This window comes from Melospiza georgiana, chromosome 7 (assembly GCF_028018845.1).
Source record: "Melospiza georgiana isolate bMelGeo1 chromosome 7, bMelGeo1.pri, whole genome shotgun sequence".
NCBI classification, from domain to species: Eukaryota; Metazoa; Chordata; class Aves; order Passeriformes; family Passerellidae; genus Melospiza; species Melospiza georgiana.
In genome coordinates, this window is record NC_080436.1 from 29,537,178 (window position 1) to 29,561,806 (window position 24,629).

At 48.8% G+C, this 24,629-nt stretch overlaps 2 protein-coding genes across 2 annotated transcripts; one reads left to right on the forward strand and one right to left on the reverse strand.

Annotated features, from left to right (window-relative positions):
* Positions 1 to 11,776: 11,776 nt before the first annotated feature.
* Positions 11,777 to 16,552, reverse strand: NIFK (nucleolar protein interacting with the FHA domain of MKI67). The gene is given in 7 exon segments (XM_058028034.1): positions 11,777 to 12,197; positions 12,200 to 12,344; positions 13,541 to 13,621; positions 14,287 to 14,498; positions 15,430 to 15,538; positions 16,201 to 16,326; positions 16,404 to 16,552. Coding segments are annotated over 7 exon segments (870 nt in total). The 5' UTR covers positions 16,548 to 16,552; the 3' UTR covers positions 11,777 to 12,144.
* A 344-nt stretch (positions 16,553 to 16,896) lies between these two features.
* On the forward strand, positions 16,897 to 23,653 carry TSN (translin). Its single transcript, XM_058028417.1, has 6 exons — positions 16,897 to 16,989; positions 17,097 to 17,190; positions 20,040 to 20,136; positions 20,927 to 21,042; positions 21,695 to 21,774; positions 22,117 to 23,653. The coding sequence occupies exons 1-6, from the start codon at positions 16,924 to 16,926 to the stop codon at positions 22,351 to 22,353; spliced, it is 690 nt and encodes a 229-aa protein (XP_057884400.1). The 5' UTR covers positions 16,897 to 16,923; the 3' UTR covers positions 22,354 to 23,653.
* Positions 23,654 to 24,629: the final 976 nt, after the last annotated feature.

Here is a 24,629-nt window from a genome sequence, read left to right on the forward strand (position 1 = left end):
AGAAATGGGCTACACTGCTCAGCAACAAACTGGACTAAGACATTCGTCTCTGATGCTGGCACAAGTGCTGGGCTGGAGACCACAACCCTGCCCTATAAACACTGGCTTGGCACATGCTACTTTACTGAACCCGTCTCCTTTACTGAACACTGACTTGTGAAGTAAGTCCACATGGGGCAGAGAGATCTATTGGTCAGAACAACCCACACACCTGGGGAGCCTCTGTGCTTCTCAGACAGCCCTGAGCCTGTTATCCTACCTCAGTTTCCCACATCCTTCTCAAGCAGCTGTGCGGGGTACTGGGGAAGGAGGAGCCTTTCTCTTCCTCACCAGCATCTTCAGACATTAACATTAAAAATACCTTAAGCAGAGCCCACACAGGCCTGTAGCATGCACAATTACATATTATTTACTCGGACTTAGGATCTCTCTTGAAGCATTTCTGCAGGATTTGCCTAACGACCAACCCAGCTCTTCGCACAAACTCACAGTTCTGACACAACTTCCATTAAAAACGCTGCCAGAAACGAGCCAAGCGGAGCTCGGCACGTGCACAAAGGGGCCAAGCACAAGGGCCGAACCCACCCACCCCACACGATGCTCTGGGAGCGCAGCAGCCCCAAGCGTTAGCGAAGCCCCGCGCCGCCGGCACAGCGGCCGCACCTCTCTCCGCTCCCGAGCCGTCCGTTCCAGGGGAGCCCGGCTCTGACGCGGCCCCGGCACCGGCGGTGCTCGGCGGCCCCAGGGCGGGGGGCCGAGGGGCGGCCCCGCTCCAGGCCCCGGCAGCCCCGGTCCCACCGGACCGCCCTCCCCTGCCCTTCCCGAACCGCGCCGCTGCGAGAGCCGGCACCGCGCTGCTCCCGGCCGGTACCGCGGGCGGCTCGGCCCCGCCCCGAACCGCGCTCCCCGCGGTCACCCGGCGGCGGCACCGCACACAAAGCCCCCCGGCCGCGCGTCTCCCCGCGGCGCCCCCGCGGTGCGGGCGCGGGCGGTACCTGCGGGGCGGGGGCCGGGCGGACGCGCTCCCTTCTCCCTCTCGCGTCTCCCTCCCTCAGTGCCGGCGGCGGCGGCGCCCGCTCCGCTCCATGGCCGCGCGCGCGCCCCGCTGACCACGGGAAGAATGGGGGACCCAGCGCGCACGCGCCGCCCGCGCCCGCCCCGCCCCGCCCCGCGCGCCGGCGCGGCACCGCCCTGCGGCCGCTGGTACCGCGGTGAGGTCAGCGCGCGCCGTGCGCATGCGCCGGGACCGTTACCGCGCGCCCGGTCGCCATGGCGACCCCGCCCGCCGGGAGCCGGGAGCGAGGACACGCGTGTGCCTGGGAATGCCACTCGTATTCCCGGGAATGCCACGGCATCGTTCCCGCTGACCGGCCTCCAACCACTGCCGCGCCCCCGGCTGCTGCTCCGACCGGGGACAGGCCGGAACGCTTTGAGAGGAGCCCCGCAGGCTGCTCGCGGAGCGTGAGGGCTCAGCGCCGCCGCGGGCCCTGAGCGCGCTGCCCGCCTTCGGGAGGAGCCGCAGAAACACCGGGACCGCAGCCCGGACGGACCGACGGCAGCGGGACACCCGGGCCGACATCCCTGCTCCGGCAGGGCCGTCCCACAGCACAGGGCACGGCATTGTGCCATGGCAGCGCTGGAGTGAGGGAAACTCCGCACTGTCTCTGGATGAGCTGTTCCAGTCCAGAGTGCGCGGTCACTGCACACTAAAGTTCTTCCTGATGTTCAGGCAGAAATTCCTGTGCATCAATTTCTGCCTGTTGCCTCTTCTATTGCCGGGCACCACGGAGCAGAGCCTGGATCCATCCTCTTGACATCCCCCTTTAGATATTTATACACATGGATGAGGTCCCCTCTGTCATCTCAAGGCTGAACAGCCCCAATCCTCTCAGCCTTCTCTGATACCAGAGATGCTCTAGTCTCTTAATGATCTTTATTGTCCTCCCACTCCGTGTCTGGTTTTTGCAGCCTTAGTTTAAAAGCTGCATTTAAAAGCAACCACTTCTTTCTCCTTCATGGAAAAAATTGCAGTACACCCACTCTATAACTGAGGTGAGAATGGGAAATAAATGTCCTGTGCAGAAGCTCCTTACCAACGTGTATTTGGCCATCTTGTTCCCTGGGCTCATGACTGCTGTTCTCCCGTTGGTTGTGGGGAATGAACCTCCACGTCCCCTCAAACCAGCACTCTCCTCATCCTCAGTGCTGCAGAAAGCAGCTGACCTCCAGAACACTGCAGCTCCCAATGAGCACCGAGTCTGAACCATGGAAACGTGGGAGAGCAGCACGTGGAACAAAGGATCAATTTTCATTCATAACTTCGTGAAATAATAACGCCCTTCTCCTCGGCTCACAGCTCTGCCACAGCAGGGACTTTTAGTAAGCTCCCTCCAAATAATCCAAGATTTTGTTCTTTTTTGCCATCAGGTTGCAGAGCAATACCTACCTGCTGCTCTGGGTGAAGCCATCGGCACAGGCTGAGCATAGTCTGGAACAGGCTGCACAGATGTCAAGGGAAAGCTGGGGATATTAGTGCTTAAAAGGATGCCAGGTCTGAGTGAACTGAAACGAGGTGATTACAAACCAGCTTTAGAAATTACCATGGTTCTCACCCCCGGGCAGTAGCTAATCTCCTGAGAGCCCTAACTGGCTAAGCACTACCCACAGCAGAGACAACTCCGAGTGTTTCCCCTCCCTGGCTGGGCAGCTCTGCAAACAGGACTCCTCCAGAGTTTTGCCCTTCTCCTGTTATGCAGTCCCCAACAGTAGCTGAGGCCAGAGATCATGGGTCCATTAACAAAGGACCAATAATTCCACTTCATCTGGATCTGCTAGAACTACAGGCAAAGTTCTCTCAGAATCTAAATAGTTCCTGCTCTAAATACCTTCACAAAACACCTTGCTCATTTTGAGTGAGAAAATGAGATAAAAACAGAATTGTAGTAAGTTAGGTGAATTATGATAAGCAATATTTTGTTTAGTTTTAGTAAGAAATCATTAGCTTTGTATCACACATTTATTATTGCATGTCACACATTTGCTGTGAATTTATTCTCTTCAGTATTACAATGAAGAGGCATTTACTTTGGAAATCTCCCAAAACTGCCTTCTGATATAAGTGTATGGTTGCCCTTTTTTCACAGATTCTTTCTTCTGGTGATTCTACATTCACTGTTTGGCAGGCTAAAGCTTTGTAAAGAAATGCTGAGAAATGCAACTGACATAGGTTAAAGTATTTTTTTCTCCTCTCCTAGGTAAAACGTGCACATAAAATATGACTTTTATTCTCTCTTTTGTTGCAAGACTTTGGGGGACAACAACTGCATAAAACCTAGAAGCTTCCTTGTAGAACTGACAGATTGTGGACATGGTCTTCATGCATTTTCTTCACATTTTTATTTTAAAGTAGCTAAAGTCTGCACAGAATTGAATTTGTCACATAATCAGCTCTAATATTTGGATTTTTTTTTCCTGTTGCTACATGACTGTTTCCTTGCTCCCTGCAGAGACTTTCAGAACAGTTGATGCCTATATTCAAGACATTGTTCCATGAGCAGCAGCACTAATGATGCCTGGTTCCTCACAGGTCTGTGTTCTTTGTCCCTCTAATCCACCCTGCTCTCTCAGCAGCCCTACCTTCCTTTGTGTCCTGTGCCACTCCCCTCCAAGGGGACACGGTGGGGTTAGTCCAGGGCTGTATCCCCGTGCAGATGGGAGGGCAGCCCTCCATCACAAGGGATCAACCACGCCCGAGCTCCCTCCTGCCTTCCCCTGAGGCTGGCAATGATTATTTCTCTCTTCTATTCTCATGAAACTTGAGATTGTTTCCTCCCCCCCAAACACTGAGAAGGGAAAAGGAGGGGGTTAGCCTGACAGCTGAATAGAAGCAGACAGACAGACTGGTCACATAAACCTTGTTTTCATTAGGAAAAGAAGTCAAAAATACATTGTAACCTGCAGGTTTTCTTCCAACTTTTTAAAAGTAGGAGGCGAAAGCATTCTTCTGATTCTTGGCCTTTAGGTTTCTTAACATTATTCTCAGTATTCTTTAATTCTGCTTTTGATCCCATGGCACAATCCATCAGCTTTCCCAGGGCCATCACTCTGCATTAGTTCTGGCACACCTGTGACAAGCTGCACATCCATTGCCTGCGACAGTTCCCAGTGGAAACACCGTGAAGGCACTGCAGGATACCCCAAGGGCAACCAGATCCAAGCTTCTGCATGGAGTCCAGTCTGCAGGGACACCTCAGCTTCTCCAAAGTTATGGTTAGGTAACAACTGTGCTATTGCTAAGGAGCCCCTGGGGATTCATCCTGGGCTGCAGAGAGGACTCTCCAAATGAAGGAAATGGAAGTCACCACTGGAGGAGCTGCTGCCATCACATGAGAGTGCTTGACCAGGCCTTCACTACCAGTGGCTCAGCAGCAGGCATTTGGCAGTTCCCCTATCCACAACATACCTAGAAAGGTACTTTTTACTATGCTCTCATTTCTCAAAGATCTCCATTTACCTACCTGTCTCCAAAACAAAGAGGCCAGTGCAGCAGAAAAGTCTCCTGAGAGGATACTGCTCCCAGTGAAGGTGCAGGCAGCTCCCTAATCAGATCACTGCAGAGTACACTGTTCCCTGCTTGGTGAGAAAGGTCTGGTTGGACACAAGGAGCTGTGTGCTTATACACGTGCAAAACAAAGCACAGCCCATCTGCAAGGTGAAGAAAAGAGATGAACTTATGGACATCTGCAGCAAGGGCACAAAAAGCTTTAAGTAAGGGCAGAACAAAGTCAGAAAGCTTTCTAAAATAAAGAAATGTAAGGATATTCTAGCTTTCAATTACAAACACTGCTCTTTCAAATAAAAACACATCATCAGAACTAGTGGGAAGCAGATGGATGGACTATTTCAGCAGAAAAACTGACTATACCTGAATGACCTGCTCTTCCCCTTTCCTTCAGGGCTTTTTTGCACAACATCTGCTCAGGAACCTGAGAGCCTGGTGCTTCAGGGAGAAATGTTTTTATTTATGAATGACAGTATGATGATGTAGCTGCCCATAACAGCAGAGGAAAACAATGTGAAAGCCTGGCTGTCCTTGGGTTGCTTTCCTAGAGCTGAGCACAGTGCTATGCAGACTCAGCCATATTTCCTTTATGTGTTGTCCCAACTTGACTGCTTGCATGGCTAAGGGGGAGAACAGCTTCACTTGACTCCATGTAGCAATGGACTTCTCCCTTTGCCATCTCCTGGCACTTACATCTCCTGCACAGCCTTGTGCCATGCTGAGGAGAAGGTTGGACTGCTGTTGGCACAAATACCATGGGCCAACATGAGGTGAAATCCAAGCACCCAACTTCTGAGTGCTGTGACTCCTACTCTAGCACAGGTCCCCTGTGCTGGAGGTGTGACTCACCTCTTCTACCCCTCACTTACCTGGGAAACGGAATAAACTCCTCGTCCATGCTGCATGAGAACAACACTTGAGACAGGGAAAGCACAAGTACTTCAGATCAACGTGAAATTTAACAATTCCTCGTTCTTCCCTTTGCACATGGCAGTTGTCACAGCCCCAGATTTGAGCATTTGCAGCTCACACAATGTGCTCCCGCACCGCTATCTTTAATTGGCACTTTCCTGCCAAGCCTCAGCGTTTTGCATCGGACTTTTTCCCCGTGAGAGCTGCCACGAACAAAGCATCCCACTGACCCACTTAACTCCCACGTGAAGGCACATGAAGCTTCGCTTCAGTCACCAAACAGAAAAGAAAACACAAGAGCAGAAGGTTTTGATTAAAGGGAAATGAGCAAATGGCTTCAAGGCCCATGGAGTGCACACTGGCTCGTCTACGTGTGCTCACTCCTTGCAGACATTTGGCCACCCAAGGAGAAACATCCTGCACAAAGCAGGTAGTCCTCAGGCAGTGTGAATTGGGTTGGATTCGAGATTTCCCGTTGGCAGGAAGGTCCTGTGAGCCATGCGACATCCCCATAGGCTTCTTGTCCTGACCTGGAGTGACTGCCTCCAGGAAGGCAGGGAATGGCTCATTCTGCCTGACCAAACATCAAGGAAGGTACCAATTAGTGTTAATTGTGGTGTTCTTTGTTTTGTGACCAGAGCCTGAGCTGAAACCCCCAAAACTGAACACAGGCTACTGGCAACAGTTTTCCATGCTTTCTGAGCTGTGCTACATTTGATGCTGTAGCCTGCAAGATCAGCTCTGGCCTTACCAAGGTGTAGGCACCAAGTCTTGTATTTGCATCAGAGACTGTATTTTTCCTGGCTGCCCTCAGGCCTCTGGGAAGAGACATTTACAGGTCAAACTTACAGGAGTTCTATTTTGTCTTGCACTTAAATTTACATTAAATGAGATTTCATCCCCATTTCCGCCTCTCTCATTGTTTCCCAGTTACACTGATTCTAATGGATTTACCTCTTCCTGTGCTTGTTCTCTGTAGTCATCTGCTGATACTATTTATCTTTTTTCCACCATCCAAACACAATCATGCTCATATCTCCTTTTTTTTTTTTATACTTGCACATTGCATGTGCACATACCTTACCAGCATGGGTTCTTTCAGTATTTTAAAAACATTTCCTTTTATCCTCACTCAAATATTAAGCCAACTGGAAAGTGACACATCAAGGTTAGGAATGCAGTCTGCTCCTGACAAGGAAAAAATGCTGAGCTTTGCAATAGAGGCTAAGTGGATTAAGATCCTTTTTAAAGATTAGGTCACCCTTCACCCCAAATGCAGATTTCTACTGAAATTAATGGAAGCTCTTACAGAATGCAATGGGAAGGCTGACATTGAATGGCAACACAGCAAACATACACTGGCAGCCCACCCAATCCCAAGTGTCCAAATCACTAACTCCAAATGAGTCTTAACAACCAACTGGTTGATTCTGTACTGTATATTAACAGGCAGGATTTAATCTTGTAAAATTATGAGCTGATGGGGGAAAAAAGATGAGGTAGTAGTTCTCAGGATAAAACCTAGGCTGTGACTCATCTGATGGAGCTGCACTGACATAACACCAACAGACACATTTGCCTTAGGAGAATCCATACTGCCTCTGGAGCTAGTCCTTTGCACTTGCATAGCTCCTGCCAGACCAGCCACAAAGCTCCAGCAGTTCCCACCTGGAATTTGTTTTTAAGGGTACAGTTCAATAGAACACACTTTTAGCACTGCCCTGTTAATAAACCACATACAGCATGTCTTTGTGTAGGATAACTGAAGGAAAACTTTATGGATTTGTCTTACATTCCCTCTGCCATCACCTCTGGGTAGATAAACCCAACCCCCTTCCAACAGGCAGACCTGCAAATGCAGCCCAGCACCTAAAAATCACACCAGAGCCCTTCCAGCTCTCACATCAACAGAAATAAAAATAGTGCAGGTGACAAAGCAGCTTTGCTGCTGCTGCTGCACAGCTGGCACAGACCCTGCTCACTTCTCACTGCAGGGCTCCTTGTGTGAGAAACAGTAACTGAGCAAACACAGCAGAGAGGCAAATCCTGCCTTCACCCTCCAAATGCTGCAATGCTCTCAGCCACCCTGACAGAAGTAACTCTACTTCCCTGCTTGTTTTAAAAAAAACAATACACAAGCAAACTGGAAGTTTGTGCAAGCCCTTGTGGGAAACTGGCAGCAATGCCTCACTGCAGAGCAAGCAGCCCAATTTCCACATCTGCACCTGCTCACCAAGGCTCCTCTCAACCAGTGCTGGAAAAACACACAGAAAAGAACAGGGCTTTCCAAAATCACTATCACAAAAATGAGATTTGCTTCTTCCCTTCCTGTTCTTTAAAACAACAAATTTCAAATCCAGGGCAAGCCCCATTCTCCATGTGAAGGATCAAATGCACAGACAGGGAAAAGAAGCGACCCCAGTGCCTGTGGCTCCCTGCAGGCCCCACCTCGCTGTCTCCAAGTCCTGCAGAGTTAGTCCTCACAGTTCTGCCTCTCTTCAACAACACTGCTTATGAGGACTATCATAAACCAGGATGTCCTTCCCTGATCAGAGGCAAACCTCATGTAGGAGCTTCTCTGCAGCTTTTCCTTTCCCAGCACAGGAGAACCACATGGTTACTGGCCACAGACACACAGGTGTGTAACTACTCCAAGCTTCCCAGTTCAGCCAAGATCTCTGTTCCTGCCATATGTTTAATTAATGCAGGGTGTCAGAAGTGATGAGAGGCCTTGCTGCACCCTGCATGGAAGAAAACGTTTCACTTCAGGAATTCTCCCTCACACATTAACCATTTCCTCAGCTTGCTCTGACAGCTGCTGCCCTTGGGCAGGGAGGGATGTGCTGCAATAGCAGTGCCAGCAGCAGCCTGACACACAGAATGGCCTCCCCACCGTTCCAGCAGCACCCTGGGCTGGTCCCCAGCACATCTCTGGCTAAGAAGTGCAGATTATTGCTGCCTAGAGTTAGACATTTCAAGAATCTGGGAGTTAGATGGAAAAGTCAGGAGAAAAGGATGTGTTTGAACAGCATCTTGGGCAATGAAGGAGTCTGGTCTAAGAGGATTTGTAGATATTCCTGGAAAACATGTAATGGAGATCACACTCCCTGTACTCCTGTTACCTGCTCACCCAGCTTTCACCTGCAGCACCCTGCCCAGGGCAGGGATGTGCACAGCACCTCACACAGCACAGCCCACCCCAGCTGGCTGCATCACACTGCAAAGTGAGAGCCAAGCTCCCCAGCACTCAGCACAGGAATTTGCTGGAGCTCCCCTCTGCCTCACTGGTTGGTTGGAGAGGAGAGCATGTCACCCCTCAGAGCCATGCCTAAGTCCTCCCTTGCACCATGAGCCATCTGCAGACAGGTTTTAACTTTGCTCCCCAGGGCTGCAGCCATTTCCAAAGCCACGTATGCAAGCAAACAGGCTCGGTGCCACTTGCCCAGCCTGCTCTTCTCCTTCAGCTGGCTCATGAGCAAGTACCAGCACTCAGACTGTGATGGCAGCACACTCCTTATGCAGCCTGGGCACCCCACAGCACATCCAACAGGCAAAATTAGTAGTAGGAAAACATAAAACTGCATCTTTAATTTTGAGCATTCGAACCCTGCAACATTCACCAGTATCTTTGTCTTGAGAGGTGAGCATTGTATTCATCATTCCTTTCTCCCCTCTGTCTTGCAGCCAATTCTGCTTTTTCACCCTCCCTACTCCCCATTCTTCTTTTACTTCCAGTATTCTTTTACTTCCAGTGCCAGGAAATGGTGAACACTCTTAAACCCTGCTCCCTCCTCCAAAACAGAGAAATTGTAATAAATGAGTGTAAATTAGCAGGCTTGGCTAGCACCTAAGTTTCTCAAGCTTGCAAAGATTAATACATACATGAGTGTTCAGCAAAACAGCTGCACAAAGTCACTCATACCTGAAAGGCAGAGCACTTGCAAGTCATGCCTTGAAACCACAGCCCCAATACTCCCAGCATCCCAGTAAAAACAACTTGGAGCCTGCCCTAAAATCAGTGGCCAGGAGGTTTGTGTTTGTCCAAGGTGAACAAACAAATTACCGGAGAAATGAGAAATAAAAATCAGTGCAGGGACTGGGGCATAACTCATGACACAGCACATCTGTCCACTTGCTACGGAAACTATGTTTGGCAAGTATCAGGTGTCTGAATTTCTGCTTACGTACATCTCCCTGGACAGCAGGGTATTAATAACACAGGCAGCCTAAAAACAGAAGCTATCACCAAGAAAAGCTGCCTTCTGCCGAGAGCCCCTTGCTGTAGCCTGGGTATTGTTGTGCTTTCCTCAAACAACACAGAATTTTGCTTCCTTGCTGTTCAGAGTTGCCATCTAAGCTGATCTCAATTGAAGGAAGATGAACAAACAAAAGGAAGGGAAAGGAAAATTACAGCAGGAAGCAACCCTTATTGTGAGCAGTTTTCTTGAACGTCTTCCCATCGAGGCTCACACTGCTATGTGACTCTGGAGAGCCAGCAGCAGCCAGGAGTTTAGCTTAAAGGCACAAACCTTTCCAAAAGACCTCCAGAAGCCAAAGTCCCTCATGCAGGGGACATGCAGGAGCTCCTGCAGCCAGACAGGACAGCCCTGGCACTGCAAGCAGCATGAGAAGCTGAGTCAAACATGGAACAAAGCAGCAAATGGACACAGGCAGGGGCAGAACACTGGGCACAGAGATGAGCACAGCAACAGAAACAGAGTGGGAAGAAAGCAACTCCATGTTCAAAATGCAGGCCAAGGCACTGGAATGGGAAGCACAGGAATGAAGATGCTCAGGCTTTGGGGAATGTGGAACTGCACCAGAGAAGTTACTTTGGATAAACAAAGTTTTCTAAAGAGCAACTTTAACTCAGAACCTAGGAAGGAGCACTTGAGGCAGCACCACAGAAATGGGCATTTTTGGTTCAGATCAGTGTCAGGTTTCTCATGTATTCTCAAGGCGTGTTAGAGACGTGACTCCCAGCAGTGCAGGCACTCACTGCCCGCAGAGGGGAGAGGCTTTCCTTACAAACGCGTGGCTCCCCAGCAAGCCCTGTGCTGCGGCACGGCCACACAGCTGCGCCGTGCTGCCCCCCGGTGTCAGCACATTCGGCTCCCAGCAGGAGGAACGAGCCACATTTCCGCCTCATCCTGACTCAACAGCCATCTTCATGTGCCCAGCACAAAGTCAGAAACATGGACTTCAAAAGAAAACTGTCTATTCTGGGCAGATGCATTTTGCTTATTTTCTGCTGCTCTCTGCTGTATGATGTCAAGGTAGAAGTTTTTCAGAGCTGCACATCAAACACAGACAAGCAATTTCTGCCAACCACTGTGGTGGTCATGTATCTCAAACCTCAATTGAGTGTGTATTTCCCAGGGGTTTGGGGTGCAGGCACTGCCTGTTTCCCATCAAACAAGGCACAGGGAAGGAAGCCTGCAGATGTTCACACCAACACTTCCACTGAAAGGCAAGGACTGTCTGTGAGCACTGGGCTGGTGAGGGGATTCCCCTGGCCTGCCCAAGGTGACAAGCATTTGATATGAAGATGGACTCATCCAAGTGGCATCCTCAAGAAAGGAGAATGATCTAATCTGAGTCACCTAGACAATGTCATTATGATCCCACGATTATTCCAGTGATCAGGCCAGACAGATCAGAAGCAGCAAGGCCAATCTGCAAGGTTTAGATTAATTTTTCTCTGCCAGGACTTCAACTAAAATAGCCAAGAAATTAGTGCCAGCCACCTACCCAGCTGGTTATTATCACCTGGGCTTTCCTCTAAAATCTTCTGCCAAGCCTGACCAGCAGCCAACAACAATAAAGTGTTTAAGACAACAAAAGATGAAGGCTAAGTATGTGCACAGAACCCAATCTGGGAGTTCTACAGATCTCAGACCTGCACTAAAATCAAATTCTAACTGCACAAACTGCCTGTTCAAGCAGGACTGGATACCTGCCATCTGCAATGACAAGCTAGTTGGAACAAGAATGAATCTTAATGCATTACAAAAAGCTACACTCAATTCTCTGAACTCATACTACTGCTGACAAAATCTGCCTTTGCACTCCTGGTTATTACAATATTTCAATGTGCTTATCACCCCCTGGAGCAGAAGACACTCGGTTTCATGCAAGCAGTGAAACTAAAATGCAGTGACAAAGGACAACAGAACTGCCAGTAGAACTCAGACTGCTCTGATTATTGGTGCATCTTCTCAAGAGCCTCCATCAGTGCAAATATGTGAGAACTTTCACAAAACATACTCAGTTAAACAGAAGAACCATTACCAAGAGCAAAGAAAGTTGAAAAATGGTAATTTCTTTAATAACCTGTCATTAATTATAAATTTAAGACACAGTTGCTTGCATTAGCCAACTCTGAATGGACAGCCTCACATTTTCTTTCCAAACAGTGAGCTCTAGACACGAGTTATAAAATTAACTGAAGATTCTGGACTATTGTAGCTGTGTCACAGCACGGGCACTTGTGAGCACAAAGTCAAGGATATCTTCCTATGTCCCTTGATGGCTAAACCACAGGGACAGGATTTGTGAGCAGAGTCCTTGCCTAGGAAAGCCTGAAACAGTCTAGGCAGGATGGACCAAGCCAGGGCAGCAGACCCAGTAGAAGCTCCACTTCAAAAGTTTTTAAGTTGAGAAAAATATGGCTACAGGCATAACAATTTTAAGTCTGTTTCTGTTTCTTCAGGCTTGGCCTTTGCCTTGGCTGCTTCTTTGGTCTCTGCACAGCGTTCTTACCGCTGGCAGAGGGAAGCCTGAGAGTTACTTCATCATCCTCTGTGTCATCATCCATCCGAGCAGCTTTCCGGCGCTCGAGCACTGCTGGAGTACACACTGGAGTAGGATCCTGAAGAGATCACAAAAACAGGATTCACAGCAAAGCCATCTGCCAGAAAAAGCTGTCCCTGCCCTGGGGTACCACAAGACACCAGTCCAGCTCTCCTTCAGAAAACTGTTTACATTTTGTAACTAGCTACTTTTGTAGACATTGTTTCTTTGGACAGAAGCGTCACCTTCAAAGAAGGTGAATGTGTATGTGAAAGGCAAATGGAAATTAACTCACATTTTTTAACATGCTGTTATGCACATTTCCCTTCTAAACTTTGTATTTCCTGACTCAAAGCACCATGAAAGTCAAGTGGAACATAATAAGGGCAACGAGGTGGGGGGTGAGGGAGTATATTTGAGACTGGCATACAGAAATGCCACATTCAATTTTACAACAGAGCTGAAACATCCCAGCTTTGTTACCTCAGTAAGCCCTCAGAACTCAGTTGACAGAATGTATTAGTTATCCTGTCTGCCTCACAAACAGCCATACCCAATTATCACAAGTAAACCCAGTAATAATAAAAATCCCCAAACACTCAACATCACAACTCACAACAATGATGAAACAGAAATGTTAATGTCTTAGACTTTTTAGACTGCCAATATCCCAAATCTCAGTCCTTATGGCTTGAACTTCCCTTTCATCCTACTTCTACTTTTACCTGGCATTTGTTTCCAAACCACTAACTACTGTGCCTGGAGAGCGCAGGGTAGGAGGGACAACACAGATGGAAATGGGGACAGACAGCACTGCACTGTATCAACAATTTAACTCCCTTTCTATCAAAACAGGATGGCACTGAAACACAGTCCAACAGAAGGACTCCATCAAGGAGATCGTGTCATCCCAGAGTAAAGCACAGGTGCGGGGGTGTACAGGTGCCCCAGCACCCTGCAGTACCAAGGGAGTGCTGGACAGCAGAGGCAGACAGCACTGAGGGACAGGCACTGCTGGTTACAGCGTGCTGAGCAGAAGCCTTTGCTACTAAACAATCTCACAGGAGAAGGAACCACGAGGATTCTATCACCATCCTCAGTTCAAGAGTATAAAAACATCTCAAAGGAGCTACTTCTGGCACAAACATCTCTCAGGAAAACAATGTTAAAGCTTTTGTGTGTTGAAATCAGTATTAAGGTGCCAGCTGAAGACTTCCAACACCTGCCCCCATGTGAATGGTGGTACTGGACACCACCAGGACTGGTCTGTCTTACCTGGCTGCTCAAAGAAATGTTCAGATTTGCTTTCTTGGATGTTTTAACTTTTTTCCTCTTTTTGGAAAGCGCCTGTGCAGCCTAGGAAGAAAGACAGATCAGGTGGATCACTACACACTTGTGTGAAAATGCAGTCACTGAACACTTCATAAGATTTGTTTCATAACTACAAAGCCTTTGTTACAGCAAATAGGTTTAAAGAAACAAACTGACTGATACAGAGGTGATCTGGTTTGAACAAAAACACCAAAAGCAACACAAGAAAATGTGCTCCTCTGCATTTATAAAATATTCCATGTTAAACAGCATTAACTGCTCACAACTCAAGTACCTGACCCAAGCACTCTGCAGAGGAACATGCAAGGGCTGTGGACAGAAGTTCTGGTTTTGGGACCTGCCTCCAAAGCCCCACTCTGCCAAAGCCCCTCTGCTCTTTGGTGATCTGCACTCCAGTATTAAACCACAGAATATCCAACTGCTTGTACCAACAGAACAAAAGGGACATCTGCCCTTTGCTGTTACCTATTATTTCTCTACAAGTAAACATGCAGGCACATGGAGTGCAGCCCAGCAACAGCACCACACTGAATTCCTGGAGCTTCCATACAGTTCCCAACACAAGTGAGACTCCCTGGGGCTCCAGCTCTTTTGCCAGTTCCACACAAAACACATGATTTCCATGCATTCAGCACAACTCTAGAAACACATCTTGCTTAAAACACTCACTGAAACAATGCCAAACTTACAAATCCTGGGAAGTCATAGTCCAGCCCCTTCTCAGCCAGCTTCTTCCGTAAGAGCCTCTCCTTCCTCAGCAGGCGCTGCGTCATCCTGGCCTTCTCCAGCAGGGAGCGCACGCGGTTGTAGCGCCGCACGGCCGGCTGCGAGGGCTGCCTGAACATCCTGTCACAGCCCTGGAACAGGCTCTCGTGGACCTTCTCAGGAGGCACGAACTGACCTGCAGCAAGCACAGCACACGGGTTACAGCTGGGCTCCCCCTCCTGCCGGGGGCACTCACACAGCACAGCTCACAGCCACAACACCGCGCTGCTCAGCGAGCCAGGAACAAAGAAACCAACACTGCACCCTCAGCCAGCCACAGAAATGGGGGGGTGGGTGTGCAGGGGGATAGAATACAAGAAAATAAAGATGGTGTAGAAAGTAATCTTACCCCTGAGGAGTCGCAGCTGGGCCAATTATCAAAGATTAGGAACAGGCCTGACTTTACCAGGCCACAGGTGTAAGCAATGAGAAGCAGATGCTATAAAAGAGTGGGGTGGCTGGGTGAGAGGGGAGCTGGAGTCAGCTGGCTGCTTTGTGAAGAAGAAAGAGTCAGTGCTCTGAGAAACACCAAGAAGGTATGGAACTTTGTGATAAGGAGACAGCAGTGTGGAACTCTTGCAATGACAACGTGGGTGGATGGATAAAACACTTTAACAGTTTCATCCAGAAAGATCACACAAAATTGTTTCACAACAACACATCAACTTATAATCCTTTACAAAGAAAGTTTTACTGTTACCATGACTGAGAAACTCAGTGATTTAATCAACTGCAGCAGTTGCAAATGCCAAAGAATGTCCATGTGAAAGGAATGATCTTTCCAGCAAACCCAACTTTGTCCTGAGATTTCGTGTTACACAGTCACTAGGAGCAACATCAGCCCAGAGGAAAAACCAGCACTAGTGACCAAAAGCCTGCTGAGCATGTTCTTTACACATGATGAAAATCTTTACACATGATGAAAAGCTCAGCCCCACAGAAAATACTTCTGGGACAAAACTTCATTAAAAAAAAACCTAAAATTCTATGCACAGTTGAAAAAGATAAATGAAATAACCACAAGTTTCCTTTGCATGCTAGAGAACTTAAACTCAGCTTATACTTACACTTCAGCAGTCTCTCAGAGAACAGGTAGTTGTTCATTGTGTCTGCAACAATCTTGGCCACATCATCAGACTCAAACTCCATAAATGCATAGCCTTTGCTGGCTCCAGTCTGTGAGACAAGGGAGAAACATCAAACAGTGCTTTGGTACCTGAAGAGCTCTATTAAAATTATTTTATTCTTCTAAAGTCATAGCCCATTCTCAGCTAACGACAGCTAAATTCACAAAGGTCGCTGAAAGTGTGAGAAATGCAATTCAGTCCTGAAAGACAGATTTGGTCCTAAATTGGTATCATGTTATTTGTAAAATATATATTTGCACACAAAACAAACTGCTCACGGGTATCTACTTGCCAAAAAAACCCCAAAGCCACCCTGCATTGCTGCTGTTCCACTGTTCCATGCTTATACAGTAATCTTAAAATGTGACACCAAACCCCGAAGTGAGAAAAAATTAGCTTTATCCAACACAGCAAGTAAGTTAAAATAGAATCGTGGCACTTCAGTTGTACCCTGAACCGGAGCACTCCAGCATTTCCCACTGGAGTGAATTTACTCACGTTCAAAAGGCCCACAAGAGCCGTGCCCCAGCCGCCGCCTGGCAGTCGGGGACAGCCCCGGGCCCTGCCGCTCCCACGAGGGGCTCCCGAGGGCCTCAGGGCGCAGCGGGCTCTGCGCGTTCCGAGGGCCCTCGCTGGGCACGGGGGAGCCCCGGCGGGCACGGAGCCGGCCCGGCCCGGCCCCGTCACGGCCCCACACGGACCGCTCCTCACCTTCTTGCTCCGGGAGAGCCGCAGCCGCGTCACCGTGCCGAACTGCCCGAAGTACTCGCGGAGCTGCGGCTCGCACAGGCCCCGCGGGAGATGCCCCACGAACACCACGCCGGGCGTCAGCTCCTCCTGTGGGCACAGAGACCGCGTCAGCCCGGGCCGGGACTCACCGCGCCGTCCCCGCCCCGCCGGGCAGCCCCGCTCACCTTGGCCGTCCGCTTGGTGCGGGCCCGCTGCACCTTCTGCTGGAACTGGCGCTGCAGCCGCGGCTCCAGCGCCAGGAGCGGCGCCGCCCTCACGGCCGCGGTACCCGCGGGCACCTCCGCCGCCATGGCCTCCCCCGCCGCCATGCTGCCTCCGCGCGGCCGCCGGAAGTGCGTCACTGCCCTCGCGCCGGCGCCGCGCGGCCAGACGCCGTCTCCTGGCAACGGGGCGGACGGGCCCTCGCGCGGCCACACCGGGCCCAGCCCCGCCGCACCGGGAGGGCGGCCTGGGACACCGACACCGCCGGGGCGGCAAACTCCCGCCCTGGGAGCGGCCAGCTGCACCCCCGGGGCGAGCAGCACTCTCTGGGCACCCTCCCAGCCGCTCCCACGGCCATTGCTGGCTGCTCGGGCCGCTCAGGCGGTGCGCGGGGCAGCCCGGCGCGGCGCTGCAGGCGGGGCGGGGCGGGGCAGGCGCGCGCCGGCGGCGCGGAAGGCCCCGTGGGCGGGAAGCGGCGGCACCATGTCGGTGAGCGAGATGTTCGCGGCGCTGCAGGGAGCGCTCGGCCAGGACCAGGACATCCGAGAGGTGCCGGGGCGGGCGGGACCGGGAACGGGACCGGGAACGGGAACGGGAACGGGACGGGGTGGTGCCGCCGTGGCTGTGGCTCGGCTGACGGCGCGCTGTGCCCGCAGGAGATCCGGAAGGTGGTGCAGGCGCTGGAGCAGACGGCGCGGGAGATCCTGACGCTGCTGCAGGGCGTGCACCAGGGGCCCGGCTTCCAGCACAGTGAGTCCCGCGGAGAACAGCCGGGGCGGGAGTGCCCCTGGGAGCACGCGGGTGCCCTGTCCCGGGACCCTTCTCCAGGGTCCAGTCTCTCCCGGGGCCTTCAGCGTGGGTTTCCCGGAGGCAGCTGCGGAGAGGAGGGCGCAGCTGCGAGGTTTCAAGCCAGACAAGCAGTAAAGCTGCCGTTCAGCGTTATGGGCTCCGTTCTGTCCCTTTCTCCCTCCCTAGCATGGTGCTTTTCTGTCTCGGTATAGAGCAGTGTGTTCTTTTCCAGGTATTCACATCCTGGGCTGCTGAGTTGGCTTTTAGGTCTCCCTGTAAGTGATTTGCGCAGAAATTGTGTTATCATCTCTTGTTGGGCCTCTTATCAGTCTCATCTCTTCACCCCACACCGCAAAAAGCTGTGTTCCTGAGCACTGAGGGGGTATTCAGGATGGGCTAGGATGAGGGGAACACATTTCAATCTCGTTTGTACAAACACATTCTGTCTGTGTGTATAAAATCTGCTTAATGCGGCAAAATGTAAAAAGAATTTGCAAGGGCTGAAACAGCAGGACCTGCCCTTGATGTCTGCTTGAGTGGTAGCAGGAATTGTTCTGCAGCTTTGGAGGTTTGGGTTGTCATCAGCCTGGTTCCAGGCTTCTCTGGTGTTGGACAGAATGTTTCTGGGCCAGCCCATTTCCTCCAGGCCACGAGAGCAGCTCTGCATGCCCAGGTGTCAGATCTGCTCTTTCTGCCCCCTCATTTCTCAGCTTACTGATGGCACTACTGGAATAAACCTAAATATGTCCATTAAGAGGTAGTTTTCTCCAGTCAGTTAATATCTTGTGAGAAGAAGCACCCATCCTGACTTTGCTGGAAAGTCTTGAGAGGAATTTGTGCAGGCCACTGAAGGGAAACAGGAGCAGCCTCCCCGGGTGCTGTGTTTCTCCCTTGCAGAGCTGATGGGTTGTTTCAGCCTGATGAGGTTCCCCAGCACACTGGGGCTGGGGCTGGAGGCCTGGCCTTCCTCTGGCCTCAGAGAGGGTCTGTGCTCAGCAATGAGCAGCACCTGAGCTTTGAGCTGTGCAGGCAAGTGCAGGTTCCATCTGCTGGGAAACCTGGCAGTGCTGGAAATCAGAGCTGCTGAGTGGTTATTTGCACAGGTTCAGTTCTCTAACCTGGGAACATCCATGGTCATTGTGTGGGGAACAACTTCAGGTATGTAGTTGTAGAGGCCCATCTTCAACTCAGTGTATTTTCACTTGATTTTTAATTCCTGGAGACAGCTGGTCCTGGAACTTGAGGAGGCTGAGAAGAGATTTGGAATAATTAAAAAAAGGACAAAACCAATGAAAAAATGGAAAACAAACAAACAAACAAAAATCAAACCAAAAAACCACAAATAAATAAACAATCAAGCAAAACCCCCAAAGCCTCATCTTATAATTATTGCAAAAATAATGCCTTATAGGTCAAGAGTTAACTTGTGATAGCAGACCTGTGAATTTGTCATCAAATTCAGCTCTGTTAGTAAAACCATGGGATAGTTGGGAGTTTGATGGAGGACAGCTTCCCATACCAGCCAGTGGCTTTTAAAATGTCATCTCCCAGAGGCTTCCTTGGTGCTTGTCCCAGCTGGAGCTGGAGAGCTGCTGGGAGGGCTGGGCAGGGCAGCGTGTGCTGCATCTGCTGTGGCCTGGTGACAGGCAGGGCCAACACAGCCCCAGAGACACCTCTGTCCTTGCTCTTGAGGCTGCAGAGCATCAGTTTGAATCTGGGGCTGAGTGTGTGTCACTGGACATTGTCTGAGCCTTTGCAGTAAGGATTGTTTCTCTTTGTCACAGGTGCCTCTGCAGAGCCCAAACGGGAATGTGTTCCTTACTGTCCCCCAGCCACACGATGCTCACCTGACAGAGGCAGCCCTGTAGCTCTCAGTGAGCTTCACACAGCTCTTTCATCCTGGCTGCCACATGGAGCACTCCCACATGCTGCTTCCTGAAACTTTCCTTTTTTTCCATGTCATTCTCCTCTCTTTTATTTTCTAAACAGAAACTATGTGTTATTAACAGAAGTTTTATAATCACCCTAGAGTGACTCCTCGTGGGTGTTGTTTGCTGAAAACCATCCCAGCTTTCAGATGCAGCTTTTGTGAACAGTCCTGGCCTCTGCACATGGAGATGCAGGAGGGCTGCCAGGTTGATCTTTGTCCTTCCTCGGGCTGTGACCCGGCTGTGTGAGGGACGCTGTGGCCGCCGGCACTGCAGGCACTGCAGCGGGGCTGTAACTCTGTCGGCGAACGGGAGGTGGCAGTGGCTGCTGCGGGAACGAGAGATCATTCCTCTGCAGAGCTGCAACCCAGGCTCTGCAAATACATCGTAAAAAGCAGGAAATGCAGTTTCCTGAAGGGATGTTGCACGTCATGTAGCCAAATTCTGATGGATTAGAAAAAAAAATAGGATAATATTTTAATATAGAGAAAGAAAAGTTTCTTTTCCTTTGACTGTGAGAGTTGCCTGACAGCAGTGCTTGGTGTGTGCTTCCTTTGGAGCCAGCTGCTGTGTGCAGTGCTGTTCCATTGCTTGGGATCTGGCTGTTGCTGGGACATCTTGGCTCAAGTTCCAAACCAAGGCCCAGAGTAGATCAGACAGGCTGGAATTCCAGAGTCTTTCTGCTTTACCTCTGTGGCTCATGGTGCCACCAGGAATACTTCTCAGGTTGATTCCAAGTGTCAGTAGCCTATCTTGAGCAAGAAAGAAGTGTAAATAGCACTGTTTACACTGGGAAACTCTGTTTACAAACCTCTGCTGCCTCTCAAATACCCATTTCCTGAGTGTATTCATTCCCCAAATGCTGTGCTGTTTCTTTTTCAGTTCCAAAGAAGTGTCAGAAGGCTCGTGAGCACTTTGGTACAGTGAGGACACAGATGGAGTCCCTGAAGACCAAGTTTCCTGCTGATCAGTATTACAGGTGTGCAGGATCACACACAACCAGACACAGATATGTATGGGAATTGCTTGGCATTTGGCATCATTGCTTTGGAATAATGATGTAAAGGTTGATGGGCTGAATGCTTTCTCTTTGAAAAGTAAATCATGGTAGACAAGTGTGAGGTTTTTATCAGCATAGATAAAAAATGCTTTTGCTCAAACACTTTAACTTTTCACCAGAAATACTCAGTATTGAATTATTTTTCTAGAAATTTTCTTTAAAAAGAAAAAGGGAAGCTTAAGAAGTTGGAGCTGCCCTTGTATCTGGGAGCAGGGCATTTGCTGCTCCATTAATTTCAGTTAAGTTGTTCAGTTTGGGGCGTTCCTGGAAGCAGAGCTCTAAATCTGTCATGAAATGGCTGTTTGGTTCTGCAGACACTAAATCAAGTTGTCACCTTTGTGTTCCGTTGCTGCCGGAAGGGGACAGTGCCTGGCAAGAACATTTCAAAGAACAGGAATCTTGTCAGTTCAGATCTGCTGAGGGAAAGCTCTGGCTGTCTGTGGGCAGCACAGCCTGGAAAAGTGTGGGAGCTGAGGAGGTGTGTGAGAGGGGTGAGCAAATGTCAGTGTCTGGTGTGGTAACCTGGGTGAGGAGTTCTGGAGTACCAAGGAGATGTCTTTTAGCTGGTGTCATTTTGATAAACCAAAAATACTGCAAAGTGCATGTGTTAAGGCAGAAAACACAACACACAGAGAATGTGTGTGTGTTGCCTAACACCCCAGTAATAAACATTCATTATTTATACCTGGCCCTGGTGTTTCTCTTGCAGGTTTCATGAGCACTGGAGGTTTGTGCTGCAGCGGCTGGTGTTCCTGGCAGCGTTTGTAGTCTACTTGGAGTCAGAAACATTAGTGACCCGAGAAGCTGTTGCAGAAATACTTGGGAGTAAGTTAATGTTGTAGAAAGAAAACAATAACAAAAAGCTTGTGGCCTTAGACATTGTAGCTTTCACAGGTACAGGGAAATAGCAGAACTTAATTTCTTCCTGAGAAACCAGTTCCAGACTTTATCTGGTATTTGATTTCATTATATAAACAACAAATTCTCAGAAGTCGACGGAAATTGGCAAAACTAATGTTAACCAAAGTACTTAGTCATTAATAAGTTCTTCATCAATGAAGGTCATTCATTCAAAGTGTGTAAGTGTACCAAAAGCACAACACAAAGATGAGAGCTTGTTTCTCTAACTTCTTGCTTTTGGTATTTAAAAAGTGTGTAAAACAGATTAAATTCTTTGCCATAAAAGAATTGTATCTTCACAGAGCAAAAGATTTGGAAAAAATAAGGAAAATACCTCCTGTATATTGATGTAAATCCAGTTACTCTGTTGGATGTACAGTTGAGGATGTACAAGATGCTGAATCAAGAACAGAGCGGCTCTAATTACATCACATACAGGAAAAGGCTGACTTTTATTTTGTAATAGTATTTCATAAATTTGATATTTCAAATTAGCACCAGTAAACAAATGCAATTTCAGGTGGCTGGATTTGGTCATGTTCAGCACCACCTCATCACTGCTCTGTTTTTGTCTCAGTTGAAGCTGATCGAGAACGGGGCTTTCACCTGGACATTGAAGATTATCTTTCTGGTGTATTAACTCTGGCCAGTGAGCTGGTAAGAAAGATATGCATGCATGTGTTTGGTTTGAAACTGACCTTGAAAACAGAAGTAATGTGTTTTTTAGCTTTATCAAGTTGTTCTTGGCAGTTATGATACACAATACCTTGATCTGAACTTGTTCAGAGGCAAGATGCTTCTCTGCATGGTCCTCAGTGATACTTCTAAGATTTAAACTTAAATTTTGATTTGATTGAAAATCCAGAACTATGCTCAACAAAAAAGTAGCTCTAAGTACAAATAATCTGACTGCCAGGACCACAAGTGCTTCGTTTGGCACAGTGACTGGTGGGGACTGTGATGTGATGTGGGTGCTGTGCTCTCTGCTGTCTCTGGCAGGCCAGGCTGGCAGTGAACAGTGTCACAGCTGGGGACTATTCTCGCCCTCTCCGCATCTCAACCTTTATCAACGAGCTGGATTCTGGCTTCCGCCTCCTCAACCTGAAGAACGACTCCCTGAGGAAGCGCTACGATGGCCTGAAATACGATGTCAAGAAGATCGAGGAGGTGGTTTATGACTTGTCCATCAGAGGACTCAACAAGGAGGCGACAGTTGGTGCAGGCGGCGAGAAGTGAAGGATGCTCCTGGCACAGCATCATCGATTACCTCAGATGGTTGCCAATTTAGGAAGTACCTAGAGAAACCTTCCTGCAGTAGTTTAGAAGAACTGCAGCTGAAAGCTGCTTTCTATTTTCTTACAAAAGGTGTAGTACAGGTGTTAGATGTTTTGTAAAATCATGTCTAGATTAGGACAGGAGACTGTTTCCAGTGGAATTCCTCTGTCAAACACACGGTGCTGTTCTCTGCACAGCAGCAATAGTAGTCAGTAACTCCCATTAGTTCTGTCGTGTTGCTTCCCTGCTGTCAGGGAAGTGCTGTGGCTCTCTGCGCTCACACACCCTCAGAGGTGTGTGCACAGCACTCAGCTCAGTGCAGACACGTGGGATCTTTAAAGAAACAGTGTGTAAATACTGACTTTTTTTTAAGACGCTTTTTTTTTCTTTTTGTTTCTTAAATTTTCACTTATGTAAGTTGAACAAATTTGCATAACTGTTTATGAACCAGATCTCTTTTTTTAATGGTTTCTCATAATGTACACCCTGTAATTGAGAAATTAGTGAAAATACTCCTGAGAATTCCTCTATTGGACCTGGTGTCTTGCACCCCAGTATCTCTGTCTCTCTCTCTCTCGGTCTCATATTTTTTTCTTTCCACCATCATTTCAGTTACCAGGGAGAGCAAGGTTTTCTTAGGTACCTGCTTTCTCTGTCTGGTATTTGTTTTAGTGGCATGAGTAAATGCAGAGTTTAAAATTATGATTTGCCTTGAGAACTCTAACCAATTTTTATGGTTTTTTAGCTTCCAAGTTTTCTGAATAGAGAAGTGTAAACTGACAAACTGCAGGTGGTGTCTGAGTTGTAACAACCTGTACAGGCCACAACTGTACCTGTATCCTGGGATTAAAAACAAAAAAACACCACAAAACTATAGTTTGTGTAGTAAAATGTGTGTATCTCCAGAAATGAGGAGGTTACTGCTTTCAGGTAAGTTTGTAAGATGTTTGCAAACAGCAACAGCCTCTTTCATGTGTGTAAATGGACAGACTCATGCCTCCCCATGTGTTTGTTCTCTTGTCCTAAATGACTTTGAGTTTTGCCATTCTCCTACTTCTGGTGGTGCAGGAGGGTGAAGGAGAACAGCTGACTTAGGAGGAGGAATACTTCAGAGGATGAATGGGAACGGTCAAGTTTATGCAGAGTTTGTTTGCATTTCAGTTTCTTAGTGAAGATTTACCACTGAGTTTGGGGGTTTTGTTTTTTGGAAGAAAATGGTTTCTTGGTTATTTTGGCCAATAAAAGCTGTTCTTTGATTATGGCCACTTGGTACCTCTGCCTGTTGTCTGATCATCTGCTGTTATTTGCTGCCCTTGCTGGGAACCTGTTCTGGAATACCAGCATTTCTGTTCATCCTTCAGCTGTCCTTGGACAATAATGGAGTTCCTCCCCTTGGCTGTAGTTGTTCAGTGACACACTTCTAAACACTGCCAAGTGCAAAGTCAAGCTGCAAACAGATTTCATAGGCTTTTTTAAATTTTTTTTAACTTCAAGCAATTTCACCAAGTAAAACAAGAGAGCTATGCAGTTTATCCTTCCTGACCCAAGAGGTGGCAAGACTATTTTAAGTGCATCTCATAATCTTTCATGTTTGTCCTCATCCTTTGTATCTTATGTCACTTTAACACAGGGAGATGGCAATATTCCCCTTTCACAGCTGAAGAAAATGAGGGTGTAACTTCCTGAGCCCTGTGGCAATGTAACAGCTTTCACAGTATTTGTTCTTGCCCTGTGCCAGTGTTTGCTCATTTCCTGACTTAATGCTGTGGCAGTGAGAGGAAGGAAGGAGCTTAAGCCAGTTTTACTGCCCAAACCAGAGATGGGGGTGAGCCAACACCCTAAGGCTGTGCAGACACAGCTGTGCACTTCAAGGTCACACAGGAAATCTGTGGGAGCAGGGGAACAGGGAAGGGTTACCTGAGCATCAGTTTGGTGTGCCTTAGCTTAGAGGACTCCTGGCATGTGGGACTGGAATGTGAGACCATGTGGCAGGGCAGCTGCTGGTTAAGGCTTTGCACTGACTTGCATCCCAGGTGCTCCAGTTGCCTTTGGTCGTGCAGCAGGTCTGCTTCCTGACAGGGGATGCTGTGTGCCTAACACAGCTGTTCACTACATCCCACATCTGCCAGCTCTTGCTGCTGGGTTCTGAGAGCTGCTGGAGATGGAGCAGTGCTGTGCCACACATACAGGTGCCATGGGAGGGACAACTGGAAGAGCAAGGTAATTACTTGGGGCTT

Bases quoted from the DNA above. Each gene is read 5' to 3' on its own strand.
- TSN (XM_058028417.1), top strand. From the start codon at position 16,924: ATGTCGGTGAGCGAGATGTTCGCGGCGCTGCAGGGAGCGCTCGGCCAG. The intron at 21,043-21,694 runs GTAAGTTAATGT...TTTTTGTCTCAG, and splicing joins TGTTGCAGAAATACTTGGGA to TTGAAGCTGATCGAGAACGG. The intron at 21,775-22,116 runs GTAAGAAAGATA...TGTCTCTGGCAG, and splicing joins TAACTCTGGCCAGTGAGCTG to GCCAGGCTGGCAGTGAACAG.